The sequence below is a fragment of the Ailuropoda melanoleuca genome, chromosome 16, assembly GCF_002007445.2.
Source record: "Ailuropoda melanoleuca isolate Jingjing chromosome 16, ASM200744v2, whole genome shotgun sequence".
NCBI classification, from domain to species: Eukaryota; Metazoa; Chordata; class Mammalia; order Carnivora; family Ursidae; genus Ailuropoda; species Ailuropoda melanoleuca.
The window spans coordinates 16820715-16835980 of NC_048233.1; the positions used below are offsets into that span (position 1 = coordinate 16820715).

A 15266-nucleotide genomic window follows, 5' to 3' on the forward strand; every position below is an offset into this window, starting at 1 on the left:
TTGAATAACATAATTAGATTAATATTATAATCATTATTTTAAATTCCTTATAGATTAAATCTGTAAGAGAATGCAGATTAAATCAATTAAAGCTAATAAGATTATAGTAATTTATAAATGGATTTATTGTACCCAGTGCATTTAGCACCTCAAAGAAAAGCTGAAACCATTTCAGTAAAAAGAGAAAAAATGCTATATGTACTTTTGCAAGTAACTGACCTGTACAAATAGTTATAAAGTTAATTAGAAAATGTACTTTTGTATGTAAAAAACACTATCTACCTATGTACACATACACATATTTCTTTAAATCCATGGGATGAGGGGTCGCTGGGTGGTTCAGCTGGTTAAGTGTCTGACTTCAGCTCAGGTCATGATCTCAGGGCCCTGGCATCTGGCCCTGTGTGTGGTTCCCCACTCAATACGGATTCTGCTTATCCCTCTCCCTCAGCCCCTCCCCCCAATTTGTGCACGCAGGAGCCCTCTCTCTCTCTGTCAAATAAATAAATAAATAAAAATTTTAAAAAATCAATTAATCAGTCGATTCATCCATGGGATGAGTATGTAAAAAACACTCTTTACCTATCTACACATACACATATTTCTTTAAACCCATGGGATGATTCTTTTATGCCTTTTTTTTCTTAATTTTATGAAAATTTAAAGGCCTGCTGTATAATATAATATACTGCTACTCTGATGTTTTCTTACAATATTTTAACCATTAGTAAATACTTATTAATTTTAAGTAATATGGAAAAACTATGTAGCCAGATATATACGGATAAAGCTATATGCATGAGCCTGCATGTATATATGGTGTGATGGTGTTGTTTATTTTTTTCCATTTTTTTTCTATTCTCTGCTTTATTTATTTCTGGTGTAATATTTATGGTTTTCTTCCTACTTTTAACTTTGGACTTAGTTTGTTCACCTTTTTCTAGTTCTTTCAATATAAAGTTAGGTTGTTTATTTTTTATACTTCTTTTAATGTAGGAATTTACAGCTATCAACTTCTCTCTGCATCTCATAAGTTTTGGTATGGTGCGTGTTCATTTTCATTTGTATCAATATATTTTCTAATTCCCATTTGATTTCTTGTTTGACTCACTGTTCAAAAGTGTTAATTTCTATAAATTTGTTAATTTTCCAGTTTTATTTCTGCAGTTGATTTCTAGTTTTATCCCATTGTGGTAAAAAAATGCATACGGTATGATTTCAGTCTTTTCAAATTTGTTAAGACTTGTTTTGTGACCTAACACATGATCTATGCTAGAGAATGTTCCATGTGTTCTAGAGAAGAATGTGTATTCTGCTGTTGGATAGAATGTTCTGTATTTATCTGTTAGGTTTGGTCTGGTTGTTGTATTCATTATTAAAAGTGGACTATTGGAATCTCCTATTATTGTGTTGCTCTCTGTTTCTTCCTTCAGTTCTGTCAATGTTTGCTTGATATATTTGATCCAATTTGGGGTGCATATATATTTACAATTGTTATATCCTCTTGATGAATTGACCCTTTTTATCATTATATAAGGTCCATCTTTATTTCCTGTGACATTTTTTGACTTAAGGTCTATCATGTCTTATGTTATGTAAGGCAACCCCTATTGTCTTTTGATTGCCATTTGCATGGAGCATCTTCTTCTGTCCTTTCACTTTCAGCCTCTGTGTGTCCTTAAATCTAAAGTGAGTCTCTTATAGGCAGCATATAATTGGATCTTGTTTTTTAGCCAATCACTCTTTGTTAAGCAGATAACAACTTCAGTCACTTACAAAAACTCTACTCCTCTCACCACGCTTCTTTTTTCCTCCCCTCACCACACTTTATGTTATTGATATCACAAATTACATCACTTTGTTTTACATATTTTTAAAAATATTTTATTTATTTATTTATTTATTTGAGAGAGAGAGAGAGCATGAGCACAAGGGAAGGGTAGAGGGAGAAGCAGACACCCTACTGAGCAGGGAGCCTGATGCGGTTCTTGGTCCTGGGATCATCATGACCTGAGCTGAAAGCAGACACTTAACTGACTGAGCCACCCAGGCCCCCTGTTTTACATATTTTTATTATTACGTTTTTTTTAAATACGTTGCCCTTTACATTCTATACCAGAATTAAAAGTGGTTCATGCACCATTATTAAAATATTTTACTGTATTCTGTATTTGCCTACATTTTTACCTTTACCAGTGACCTTTGTACTTTTTTATGCTTTTGCGTTGCTATCTAGCTAGTGTCTTTTCATTTCAACTTTGAAGACTGCCTTTAGCCTTTCTTATAAGTCAGGTTTTGTGGTGATGAAATTCCTCAGGTTTTGTTTATTTGGGAAAGTATTTCTTTCTCCTTCATTTCTGAAGGACACTTTTGCCAGATATAATATTCTTAGTTAGCAATTTTGTCCTTCAGAACTTTGAATATATCATCCCACTCCCTTCTGGCCTGCAAGGGTTCTGCTGAGCAATCTGCTGATGAACTTATGAGACCTCTCTTTTATGTGGTGGCTCACTTTTTTCTAGCTGCTTTCAAAATTCTTTGTCTTTGACTTTTGATGATGTGATTTGAATGTGTTTTAGTGTGGTCTTTGGGCTCGTCCTAGTTTGGTTTGTGGGGCTTCTTGAATCTGAATGTCCATTTCCCTACACACAGTTGAGAACTTTTCAGCTATTATTTCTTTAAAAAAGCTTTTTGCCTCTTTTTCTCTATCTTCTCCTCCTGGGACTCACATAATATGTGTATTTGTCTGGATGATGGTGTCCCAGAAGTTTCCTAAGCTTTCTTTCCTCTTCATTCTTATTTCTTTTTGTTCCTCTGATTATATAACTTCAAATGACCTATATTTGAGTTCACTGATTCTTTCTTCTGCTTGATCAGTCTGCTCTTGAACCTTTCTAGTAATTTTTTTTTCCAATTCAGTTATTATATTCTTCAGTTCCAAAATTTCTGCGTAGTTCTTTTTAATATTTTTTGTCTCTTTGTTTATACTCTCATTTTGTTCATGCATCATTTTCCTGAGCTTCTTGAGCATTTTTATGATGATCGTTTTGAAGTCTTTGTCAGGTAATTCATATACTTCAATTTATTTAAGATTGGTTTTTGGAGATTTATTTTATTCCTATTGTTGGGCCATATTTCCCTTTTTCTTTGTATGCCTTGTTACTTTTTCTAGAGTCTGTGCATTTGAAAGAATACAGTCTTTATAGATTGGTTTCATACAGAGAAAGAATGTCATCAATCAGCACAACTAGAGATCCTGGGGCCTTTCAAACCTTTCTCTTCTCTGGATTTGTGTGTGTAAATTCCCAATTAGAGAGGTTTTGCTTCTTTCTTCAGGAGCTCATAATTTCTTGTTCCCCCAGTGTCCCTCTGTGGCACTACCAAGTTTGCTGGTGCTGCTGTAAGCTCCCCAGCTGTTTTTTGTTTGTTGCTTGTTTATTTTAGGATTTTATTTATTTATTTGAGAGAGAGAAAAAGGGAGCATGAGCAGGAGAGGGGCAGAGGGAGAAGCAGATTCCCCACTGAGCAGGGAGCCTGATGTAGGCCTGATGTAGCCTCACGACCTGAGCTGAAAAGGCAGATGCTTAACTGACTCCACTCAGTAGCCCTACCCCCAGCTGTTTTTGGTTCTCAGCTGTTCCCTGGCATCCAGAGTATGTCAGGTCCCATCTATGCTATGAGTTGGGTGACAGAAACCAGTCTTTCAGGCCACCACCCAAAAAGCTGGAATATTGGACACATGCGCCAACTCTTTTTCTCCCCTTGTAGAAGCCAGAAGTTGGGGATTTTTTCCTGTTCATTTTGCACTGAGAAGCCAGAAGTTGGGATTTTTTTACTGTTTTTTTTGCACTGAGTTGGGGATTTTTTTTCCTTTTCATTTTGCCCTGAGATGGGACAGTGGTAAGTGAATTTGTGCTAGTTCAAACCATTGGCTTTGTTCTTAGAGGCCCCCAACCTGGCACCCATTCCTATTCAGCATTTAGATGTAGGCAGGACATAAACTAGTCCCTTGGATAGCCCCTTAAAAAGTCTGAATGCTAGACATATGTTCCAGTCTTCTCTTTCCCACTCCAGGGAAAAGCTGGGAGTTGGGAGTTTCCTCCTGATCAACTGCACTCTGCCAGGGAAGGAGTTCTGGAAAAGGAGTGCCACAAATTTTCCTGCTGATTTCTGTGTGACTGGTTTGCACTTGCCTGGAGTGTAAGAGCTTCTTGCTTCTGAATTTCCCTCAGAGGGAATTGATCCGTGTATTATTGAATTGGTGTTTCCATGGGGGAAGAGAGTTTGGGGCTTTCTGTTGTACCATTTTGCTGATGTCACCCAACATAAATTTTAAAGTAATTTTTAAAACATACTTTATACAATCAGATATAACTTTTTCATTTGACTTTTAACTATAAAAATAATTGACCCGTATAGAAAACTTTCTTTATAGCTTTCAGGTTACTGAATACTTTTTTTTTTTTTTTTAAGCTATAAAGCATTTTCTTTTTCCTGTTGGCTTACGTATGCTGGAAAGAAGTTGTGCCAAGTGAGAAGCTACAGAAATATTCCAGTCAAAAAATTGTTTTTTCTCTTGGTCAACTGGAATGAAACGTAAGTTTAATCTTTATTTTGGCAGTGTCATTTATATAATAAAGATCAAGGATTCTTTTTTCTCTTTTTTTTTAAAGTGGAAGGTTTTTTTTTTAAATATTGCCAGTTGATATGATTCAATGATGTGACAGAAAAGCTCATGCTAATAGATAACTGACTGTACAGTTCAACAAATTAAAAGTCCATTTAGAAATCTAGGCAAGTGTCTAATCCATATTACCAAACTAATCAAAAAGGGAAATTGGAAAAAACAGAATTTTAATCATTCACAGACTATGGATATAAGGGATACCCTCTATTTGGGTTTGGGGGAAGTAGATTCCAGGTACAACAATGAAAAAGAAATTACCTAATAACATGTAATTTCCACTTTCCCATGAAAGCCAATTATAAATTTATTTAAATAGTCAAGTTTTTTGATAATAATTATCTATACATGTGTAAACTACCATCTAATTTTGGGTGATTGGCTCCTACTTTCTCATTTTATAGAGACTTATTAAATCAAGAAGAAAAAAAATACCTTCTTGACAAAATTCATTCCTTCTTGCTCTCCTCTGTCCCCCTCCCTCCACCTCAAGTCCTTACTTTACGCAGAATCTCAGGACGTTCATAGGCCCTATGTATGGGTATTTTGTGAATACTTCCACTTTCCCTTGCTGTTCCTATGACACTACTCCACTAGCTTTCAGTCATTTCTCTGGGGTCTCCTGTGCTGCACTGACAGTTATCTTCCTACCTCAAACAGTAGAAAACTCACCTACATCTCATCAGCCCTTTACCAGATCTGGCTTTCTTCAAAGATGATTTCACTCCCCAGTATTGTGCTTTTTCACTGAGAAATACGTGCTGAAATTTCTGGGACTCCAAGTATGGTGTTAAATAGCACCACTTATCCTAATCTTAGTGTTACTGCAGTCAATGGAGACATGACATGTGGCCTTCAATTTTTATGTACTCCATGGTTCCTTCCATGCAAGCAATTCCTCCTTCCACTAGGACTATGACAACATTTATCTTCCCTTCTTCGGTTAGCTTCTTAACTCCTTTGACAGAAGACCTGATCTTCAATTACAAAATCCTCTTTTATTGCACAGAATGAGTTCTGCTTGTAAAATTCTTCAGTGGTTCCCCAATTCTCATAAGGTAAAATACAAATCCTTTAGCACAGCACACAAGACTCCCAGGAGTTTGGCCTCTACCGATCTCTGCACCTTTGTCTCTGTAGTTAACCCCGCTCCATGGCCCTGCACCCAGTCATTCTGCATCTGATCTATTTCTCCTAACTATAAACTGAGAAGTCATGCCTCTGCTAGGGGTCCTCCATCTGTCAAGAGCACAGTGCCTTTACTGCCCACCTTGGGAACACCCAATTATCTTTCAAGACACTCTTTCACCTTCTCTGTAAAGTCTTCTTTGTAACATTAGAAATAATTTGCCACTTTTCTTTTGTTAGTTGATGTAAACCTCAATCTACTCTCTTATGGTCCCCTCTTGAATGTGTTTGCTTATATTTCTGTTTGCTTTTGCCAAATGACACAAACATCTTTTTTTGTTGTTTTTGTCATTTTATTTTCTTTTTAAAATTTTTCATTCTGGCCTTAGCCCCAGCAGTATCAGATAGAGTAAGAATTCAGTAAGTGTTCTTGGGCAAATAAATGAATTTCATGTAACAAGTGACTCTTTAAAAATGTTATTAATTAGCTCAATGACTAAAATTATTCTTCTGACTTAATTAGAACTTACTCCTAGCTATTTCAAAAAATCAGATTAATTTTTAACTGATAGATATGTGCTATCATTTAATTCAAGAAAAAACTTACTAAATCTAAAGTCAATTTTAAAAAAATCTCCCCCCCCCAGAAAATTTCCCAAATAAATTGGAAATCATTATTGTTGTTGGAATAATTACACTGGTATATTTTTCTTCTGTTCCTTCAAGACTGTACATGTGTTATCTTTACTGTTTTTTGCTTCCCCCAATAAAGTTAGTGACCTCAACCTAGAGTTATTTTCACTTTATTTCATTTCCATTAAAATAGTTATTTACCATTTTTCTAGGTGCCTGTAGCATTCTTTTTGTAGTTTATTAACATATGTTACACTCTAATTGATTATACATTTCATTACTAGACTGTGCATGTAAGGACAGAAACTTTGTTGTTTAATAATATGTGACATAGATTTTGACTATATATTTCAATCATTGTTATATACCCCAAATATATTATCTCATCTTAACAACAAAAATATGAAACAGATATTGTCGTCCTTTTTTAAAGATCAGAATATTGAGGTTTATGAAGCTTAACTAACTTGCCCCAGGTCCCACAATGAGTAAATGTCAGAACTAGGGTTCAGACCTACTCTCACTCCAAAGCTGATGCTTTTACTGTGATTTGTATACTATTTCTTAAAACATATAAAATCCTTGGCAGAGTATTTATATTCTATAAGTAGTTCTTGCATCTTAAATTTAAAAACAAGTTCTACTCCATTCTCTTACCAGAAGCCACCCCATTTTTTCCCCTCTGCTTTAGGGCAAAACCCTTCCAGAGAGTTGTATATATTCACTTTGTAAAGTATTTTTTCTTTCCTTTGCTCTAAAATATACTCCAATTAGGCTTTCATCACCTCTGTTTCACTGAAATTGCCATTAGAGTCACTAGTGACCTGCATAGCTAAATCTAGTGTTGGGTTTTCAGTCTTCATCTTACATGATCTATTGAGGAGCATTCGGCACTGTTGATCTCACCCTCCTTCTTGAAATATGCTCTCTACTTAGCTCCCATATTCTTTTTGCTTTCTTCCTCCTGTACTGGACATTCCTTCTCTATTTTCTTTTCTTTACCCAGACTGATCATGGTCTTAGCACCTATGCCTCTTTTCTGTTGTATTTACCTTGCTCCTTTAGCATTCTTTTATCGTCACATAGCTTTAAATGCCATCTATATGCCAGCATCTCCAAAAATTATATCACCAACCCAGGCATCAGTCGTAAACTTCACACTTCTAAATTCAACATGTCTAAAACAATACTCTTAACCTTACATTCCAAACTTCTTCCATCTGTGGATAGCCTTGCATTATCCTTTTCAGTTCCAGTTGTTCAGGTCACCTCTCTACCCTGAATCTCCTCTTAGATCCCATGTCCAAGAAATCCTATAGTCTCTCCCTTCAAAATATTTCCAGACTATTACTTCTCATCACTTTCTTTGGTCTAGGCCCTCATTCTGTCTCCCCTGAATTACCACAGTAGGTATATAATGGTCTCCCTACTTCTCTTGCGCCTCTAATAGTCCTTCTCACACAGTGGCTACAGTGACTTCTTTTAAAATGGTAAGTCAGGCTATGTTATTATTCTGTTTAAAAATCCTGAAAGGGATCCCTGTTTCACATGACAAAAATCCTTACAATGGTGTATTGCTTTATATCAGTATTAAAAGGAGAGTTCTAAACATTGTGACTTTATTAAATCTCCCATTTTCACTATGAAAAACTTACTCTGATCTTAGGAAAACTATTTCATATAGAAGAAAAAAAAACATTTCAGAAAAATTATGGTATTTATTCATTTTAAACAGTAGAGTAAGGCAAATATATGGTTAAAACTTGAGGTCTATGCCAGCTGCTTGCATAAAAAGAAGCAATTCAGCTTCACTTATTGATTTGTCCCTTAAAGTATTTTTCTTCTTTTTTTGTCTAAAAGTTCATTCCTTTGATTTTTCGATAGCTATGTAGACGTTTAAAAAAAAAAAAAAGATTTTCCAGTGAGTGTGAGATTATTCTGGCTTTAAAAATCCATATGTATTCAAGAAATGAATAAATAACTATTTAGAGAGCATGTATTCTTACCCTAGAAGAATTTATTTTTATTAATAAAATGACAAAATGGAGATTGACAGTAACTATCCACTGTAACTTATTGAATTTTTGTTATTCTTGATATGAAAGCTCACTGATAAGTGAAGTTATACATGAAGAAGCCAGACTAAATGAGGAAAACAACACTCTAGATTATGTGAGGAATAAAGTGAAATTATAGCTTCCATTCTAGCACAGAAATATGAAAATCGAATAGAAAATCAATTACAAGTAAAAGAGAGAACTTTCAAGAAATTATTATGCATTCCACAAGATCATCAACATTTTATATTGAGTTTCAGAGCTTCTTATAAGCTAAGAAGTATGTCCACATTGTCTTCAGTTGATATTATGAGTATGAAAGAATATGAAGGAAAAGAAAGACTTTTAAATACCTAAATGTAAAACAAATTAATTTTTTAATGATCTAAACTTTGCTAATCTTGAAAAAATAGACTTTCTTTACCATAGTCTTCCCTTTATTTCCCTTCCCTACTTTTATCTAGAATTAAATTTTGTCTGTCTATAATGGCTTATATAAATTATTATATTATTGATTGAATAATGAATGCATTGCTAATGTATTGCTACCGCTTGCCACCTATTACCTTATATAATATTTGATCCATTATGTGAATAAGCAAAAATGAGGCTTATTAGTCGTAGGGCCATTATTTGAATACAGATATATCCAGATCCAAACTTCTGACTTGTCCTCTTCACACAGCTTACATATTGACATCTCACAGTTATTATTAGTTCAATTATATCATGCCTTACACTGCACATATTACTCCTATCCCAATGTCCTCTTTCTTTTATATTTATATATCAGTTAAAGTTACCCACTATAACATAATCTAGAAGCCTAGAATTCATCTTTAATTCTTCATTGTCCTATTCTACTAATATACTGTGAGTCAAATATTAGTTATTCATTTTACTTCTAAAATAGCCCTTCTGTCTTCCCTCTTGTTAGACGCTTTATTGCCACCCTGGATCTGGGGCTCTTAACACAGGAAAGAGTGTATTGGGGAGATAGATGTGTACTTCCTCAAAACCAGTATGGTCACTAGGCTGAATTGATGCCTCATCATTTCTTAGGCTGGATACTGCCCCACACTCGTGTCACCGGTGTCTTACTTGACACCTTGAGTAAGGACTTCTCCCTAATATCCAGATTAGGCAGTGAATTCCTACTGTGAGAAAATGCTCAATATTTCCTGAGGCCTCAACTCAGTCAGCACCTTCCTTTTTTTTTTTTTTTTAAAGATTCTATTTATTTATTTGACAGAGAGAGACAGCCAGTGAGAGAGGGAACACAAGCAGAGCGAGTGGGAGAGGAAGAAGCAGGCTCCCAGCAGAGCAGGGAGACTGATGCAGGGCTCGATCCCAGGACCCTGGGATCATGCCCTGAGCTGAAGGCAGATGCTTAACGACTGAGCCACCCAGGTGCCCTGTCAGTCAGCACCTTCCACTTGAACACTGGCTTTGGCCATCATCAGTCCTCTACTAATTACCTACTGCTTAAACAATTTGATGTCAAAATTCAACTGGGAATCACAAGACTAGTGGATTCTGTTTATACTCCTCATACCTAATACCATCAGATAGTCCATAGTACAAGCTGTCCCATTTGCTCTTCCAGTTACTTCTTTTCTTTTTCCCATCCCTTGGTGAATCACTTCCCGTGAGTCTTCACTTATCTGCTAACCTCTGTTCAATTTTTCCATTTCTTCCTAGCATTCTCATTGTCTAGCAAACATATTGCCCCATCTAAGCTTCTTGATGTCTTTCATTTCCTTGTCTCATATATTGATCTCTCCTAAATGCCATACTTGTCTTGATATTCTTATGATAGAATCTGATCATTTTTATATAACTGAGATGACTCCAAAAAGGAAAGAAAGGCACCCTTCTCCCTGCCCACCATTAGAGACCTCAGATCACACTCTCAACTTTCTGTCAAAGCTTTTTCTTCTTGGACACTTAAGCCACCCAGGTGTGTCCCTCCCAGTCTTTATAGTATCATTTGTAACCTTCTAGACATTCTCTTTTATATATTGATGGATTCAGTATCTGAATTCAAGTTTTTCTCACCATTAACAATCCTGTGTTTATATTTGGCCACATTTTTTCCCAATATCTACAATACATTTAGGGTCTGTATTTGGAGTTCCTTCACCTTGAACTATCCAGAAATCGTATGTCCATTACATTTTAGCAATCATCCCCCAAATGCCTGGGGATCTCATTGTTACCCAGAATGGTTCACATTTAAGATCGTAAACAACTCTACTTTTAACTGTCTTGTTCAAATATTCCCTTTTGCCATTAGGAAAAAGCTCAAATTCCCTTGCCTGGCATACAGAGTTCTTAAGCATTCTGGCAACTACCTACCTTTTCAATGACATCCTCTGTAACTTCCCCAACCAACTTGACCACATCCCTCGTTCTAGCCACAATGATCTACTCACCATTTCTCAGCTACACTTAATCTTTTCATGCATAAATGACCTTGTCTTTGTACTTTTCTCTTCTTGGAATATTCTTTTCCAAATCTCCACTAATTATAGCCAACTTACTCTTTAGGACCCATTTCAAGTTGTTTCCTTCCTTACCCCCACTCCGTAAGACAATGTTATTCTTTCCTCTATGTTTACAAAGAGTAAATGTATAAGTCATCATATTTTTTAAAAATAAGCTTACATGTCAAAATTATAATTAAAGGAATCCCCACTAATTGAATAACCAATCTCAATACTCTATGTATTTCTGCCGTATTTCCATTTTTACAAGATCAAACACAAAATTTCAAAAGGATCCCTCAATTCAAAAGTTAATTTTATCACATACCATTATATTAAAAAGTATCTATGAAAGTATCATTGTAACTGGGTAGATAATCTGCTTTTTTCTTTTATTTTAAGGATCAATTTTCCTCTTGAAATAAAGTCACTTCCAAGGGAATCCATGCTTACTATAAGATTGTTTGGCATTGTCTGTGCAACCAATAATGCCAATTTACTGGCTTGGACTTGCCTTCCATTGTTTCCAAAAAAGTGAGTATATAATTTTTTCTTAATAAATCTCTCATATCAATAAAAACCTCCTTGGAAATGACTATTTTGCAGTATATGAAATAATGAGAAAATCAAGAGGACATTTTATTCCAAAATTGAGGTAGCTCAATATAAATCATGACTGTTGAAAGTGAAGCTGAAAAGCAAAAATGTAGAAATGGCTTTAGAAACAGGCCTCATGCTCAATTTGTCAACTGGGTCATTTATAATAAAAAGGTATTGGCATAACCAATTTCAATTGCTTTTCTTTCTCTGACCAGTTTCTTCGTCATTAGTAATTCAGAATGACTTAGATTAGTACTGTCATTTAGAAACAACTTGAGTCTTGGAATTCTGGCTGAAGTAAAATTATACAATGTAACTGGCCTGCTGATCTTTTATTGCCAAGAAGAAAATATTTGGTAACTTTAAGAGAAATTTTTCAGAAAAGTAAACCAACTATAAGTACAGATATTCTATCAGAACTAATGGCCATTGCAAAATTAACTGTTGACTTCACCATAAGGATTTAGAACAATTAATACTTAGAATATTTGATAAAGTCAATTACATGGTTTTCTATGCTATTAAGGAAAAATATTTCAAATAAATCAGCTTAGTTATTTTTCACATGACAGGACTTGCTTTACAATCGAATTATAAAATACAGGGCCTTCAAAAAAATAGAATGTATATTGCTATTTTAATATTGCTATAAAGAATATTTATAACATAAAATGTAATAATATAATAATATAAATAACATAAAAATGCTAAGAAAACTCTTCATAAGTTTTCTCAAATTTAGTAATTATAAATTATGATCACAACAATTGTGATAAATCTTTAAGATCTTCTTTGTTGGATTAATTCTAGTCTGGTGTGTGTGTGTGTATCGCTCTATCATTTGTTTCCATGCGCCCATTTCCACATATATGTTTCTTGATGATAGCAACATATTTATCTTTGTAATAGCTATCATCTAACATTGTACCCCTTATAAAGAGGCAATCAGTGGAGATTGTTTTATTAAATTGAACTAGAAAAAATCAAACCCTATAGAAGATTTAGAATAAAGTAAAATTTCAAAAGTCTATAAGAAACTGTTTAGTCCTGAGGTGCCTGGCTGGCTCAATTGGCAGAGCATGCAACTTTATTTTTTTTACGATTTATTTATTTATTTATTTGAGAGAGGAGGAGAGAGAAAATGTGTGAGCAGGGTGGAGGGGCAGAAGGAGAGAGAATTTCAAGTACACTCCCCACAGAGCATAGAGGCCAAGGTGGTGCTCTATCTCATGACCCTGAGATCATGACCTGAGCTGAAATCAAGAGTTGGGTGCTTAACAGACTGAGACATCCAGGTGCCCCAAGCAGGCAACTCTTGATCTCAGGGTTGTAGGTTCAAGCCCCATGTTGGGTGTAGAGATTACTTAAAAATAAAAATAAAAAAAAGAAACAGTTTAGCCCTAAAAGGAATACCTACTGCTGTTAGCAGATATTTCAAAAATCTGATTTGTGGGCTAAGAACTTTCATTACTTTCTCAGTAGGAGCAGCTCTGCAAGTGCCCTTCCTTCTCAAGTGAGTTTCTTTAAAGTTTCAACTGCATGTTTGTAGAATAAAAATTCTAGCTATTCACTGTAAAAATTCAGTCCATTTTATTCCCTTCCATTATTTAATACATTACTTTCCACATAGTATGCAATCAATAAACATTAAATATATAAGAAGTTTGGAATATATCTGTCTTTCAGACTAATCTTTAAGGCTTTTTTCTAGATGGTTATGGTAGTAAAAATACTGCCTCCATGTTGTTTTGTCATGTATCACTTACCATTAGTAAACATTTTTATGCGAGTGTTCATGTGGGACTGATACTAGGAGGTGTTTTCCTAAGGGAAAGAGATTGAAATTGTGGATGATGATACATCACATCAGAAAACAAAACTTACTTCAAAGAGCACTTTCATAAGCATTTGTAAATATATTTCCAAAAGATCATTTCTCACGAAGATCAGAAAATCTCCTTCTTTCCTGAGCTAAACAGTTTGAAGAAGTCCAGATCTTTTCAAGACATCAAAAATCCATCATGTAGGGCAATTAGGGAATGTGATGACTCCCGCTGTGTTCGTTGTTCTGAGTGACAGAGATTCTAACCCAATTTATTTGATGCAGATATTTGCAGATCACAGCAAATAGGCCACTTAATTTCATTTCCTTTCATGGAATGACTCCTTTCCATAAACATTTCATATTAAATCTGTCACTTATTACAGTTTGAATTGCCCATACCTAGCCATGTGGAGTTGTCATGAGCACTTATATCTTTATTTTTTCCAATGTACACACAACCTGAAAATATGCCGAATTAAAAGCTTCCTATCTCTTTGTGGTTTTCAGAAGTGGTTTTCAGAAAAACCAACGGGTGATTAAACTCAGATATATCAGTTATGGCTGCATCAGAAATGTCTACAAATAAAAATAAACTTCAGGGGCGCCTGGGTGGCACAGAGGTTAAGCGTCTGCCTTCAGCTCAGGGCGTGATCCCGGCGTTCTGGGATCGAGCCCCACATCAGGCTCTTCCGCTATGAGCCTGCTTCTTCCTCTCTCACTCCCCCTGCTTGTGTTCCCTCTCTCGCTGGCTGTCTCTATCTCTGTTGAATAAATAGATGAAATCTTTAAAAAAAATAAATAAATAAACTTCAACATTTGAAGCACACAAATTCACCTTCAGGTCTAGAAAAAAAAAATCCAAAGTACAAAGGTAAAACTTTGCCCACAGAAGTTTTGTAATCCTCTCTTTTGCAGATAGAACTTCCATTGCATTTATATTCACAATGCCTCCACATTGCAATAAGAAAGTGTTTTTCTCATGTCAACAATTTCTGTGAGCTACCTTCCCTACTTAAAAGAAATAGTGTGGTAGTTACTTAGCGTTTCTAAATTGTTGTAAACTCCTTCAACACAAAAGTCCTCAACATTGAACAATAGATTCTCCTGGGGAGATTTTAAAATAAATCCAAATCCCAGATGTTCCCAAATATTCTGATTTAACTGGTCTGTAGTGGGGTCCAGGTATTGATGTTCTCAAAGCTCTCTGGGTGCGTTTAAAGACCAGAAAAATTAGAATCTTTTCAGATTTTCAAAAGAGACCCAAAATAAATCTTAATTTCAAAACAACTTGATTCCTTAGATTGTTGCCTAAGTAGCCAACACTGATCCCACTGTATCTTATCATTTCAGATATATCCTCAAAATCAAATATAAAAAAAGTTTTGGGTGAGAATTCCTTATTGTCTATCCTTCCTGTCCAAGAGAGACCCACAGAGTTCAAATAGTACAAATACCTCATTTACAGGGGAAGATATCTATGATAAAGGAAGGTTAAGGGAATTTTTATAAGTCACCAGGCTAGACTAGAACAACTACCAGAATGCAAGTCTGACCTCTCTCTACATGTGTTACTACCTTAAGCTGCCCCCCTTCTTGCCCTTAGGTGTCACACCTTGCTCCATGAATGCATTGTGACAATCTCAGCAACATACAAGAAGCTCCTGCCTCAGCTTTGCCTGTGCTCTGCTCTTGGGCATGAAACCTATTAGACCTATGATCAGCAGAATCCCAAAGAGTTTTATAGCATCAGATCCTATCACATGCTGGCTGCCCATATCCCGAGTCTTTTCTTTTTTTTTTTTTTTTGATTAAAAAAAAAAAAAAAAAAAAAAAAAAAAAAAAAAAAAAAAAAA

At 35.2% G+C, this 15266-nt stretch overlaps 1 protein-coding gene across 2 annotated transcripts in view; it reads left to right on the forward strand.

Annotated features, from left to right (window-relative positions):
- Positions 1-15266, forward strand: part of PIK3C2G (phosphatidylinositol-4-phosphate 3-kinase catalytic subunit type 2 gamma) — a 358071-nt gene that overhangs the window by 99943 nt on the left and 242862 nt on the right. For both annotated transcript variants that reach the window (XM_034645915.1, XM_011228226.3), the window contains 2 exons: positions 4474-4596; positions 11391-11522. In XM_034645915.1, the coding sequence (XP_034501806.1) occupies positions 4474-4596; positions 11391-11522 (255 nt within the window). The remainder of the gene's footprint in view (positions 1-4473; positions 4597-11390; positions 11523-15266) is intronic.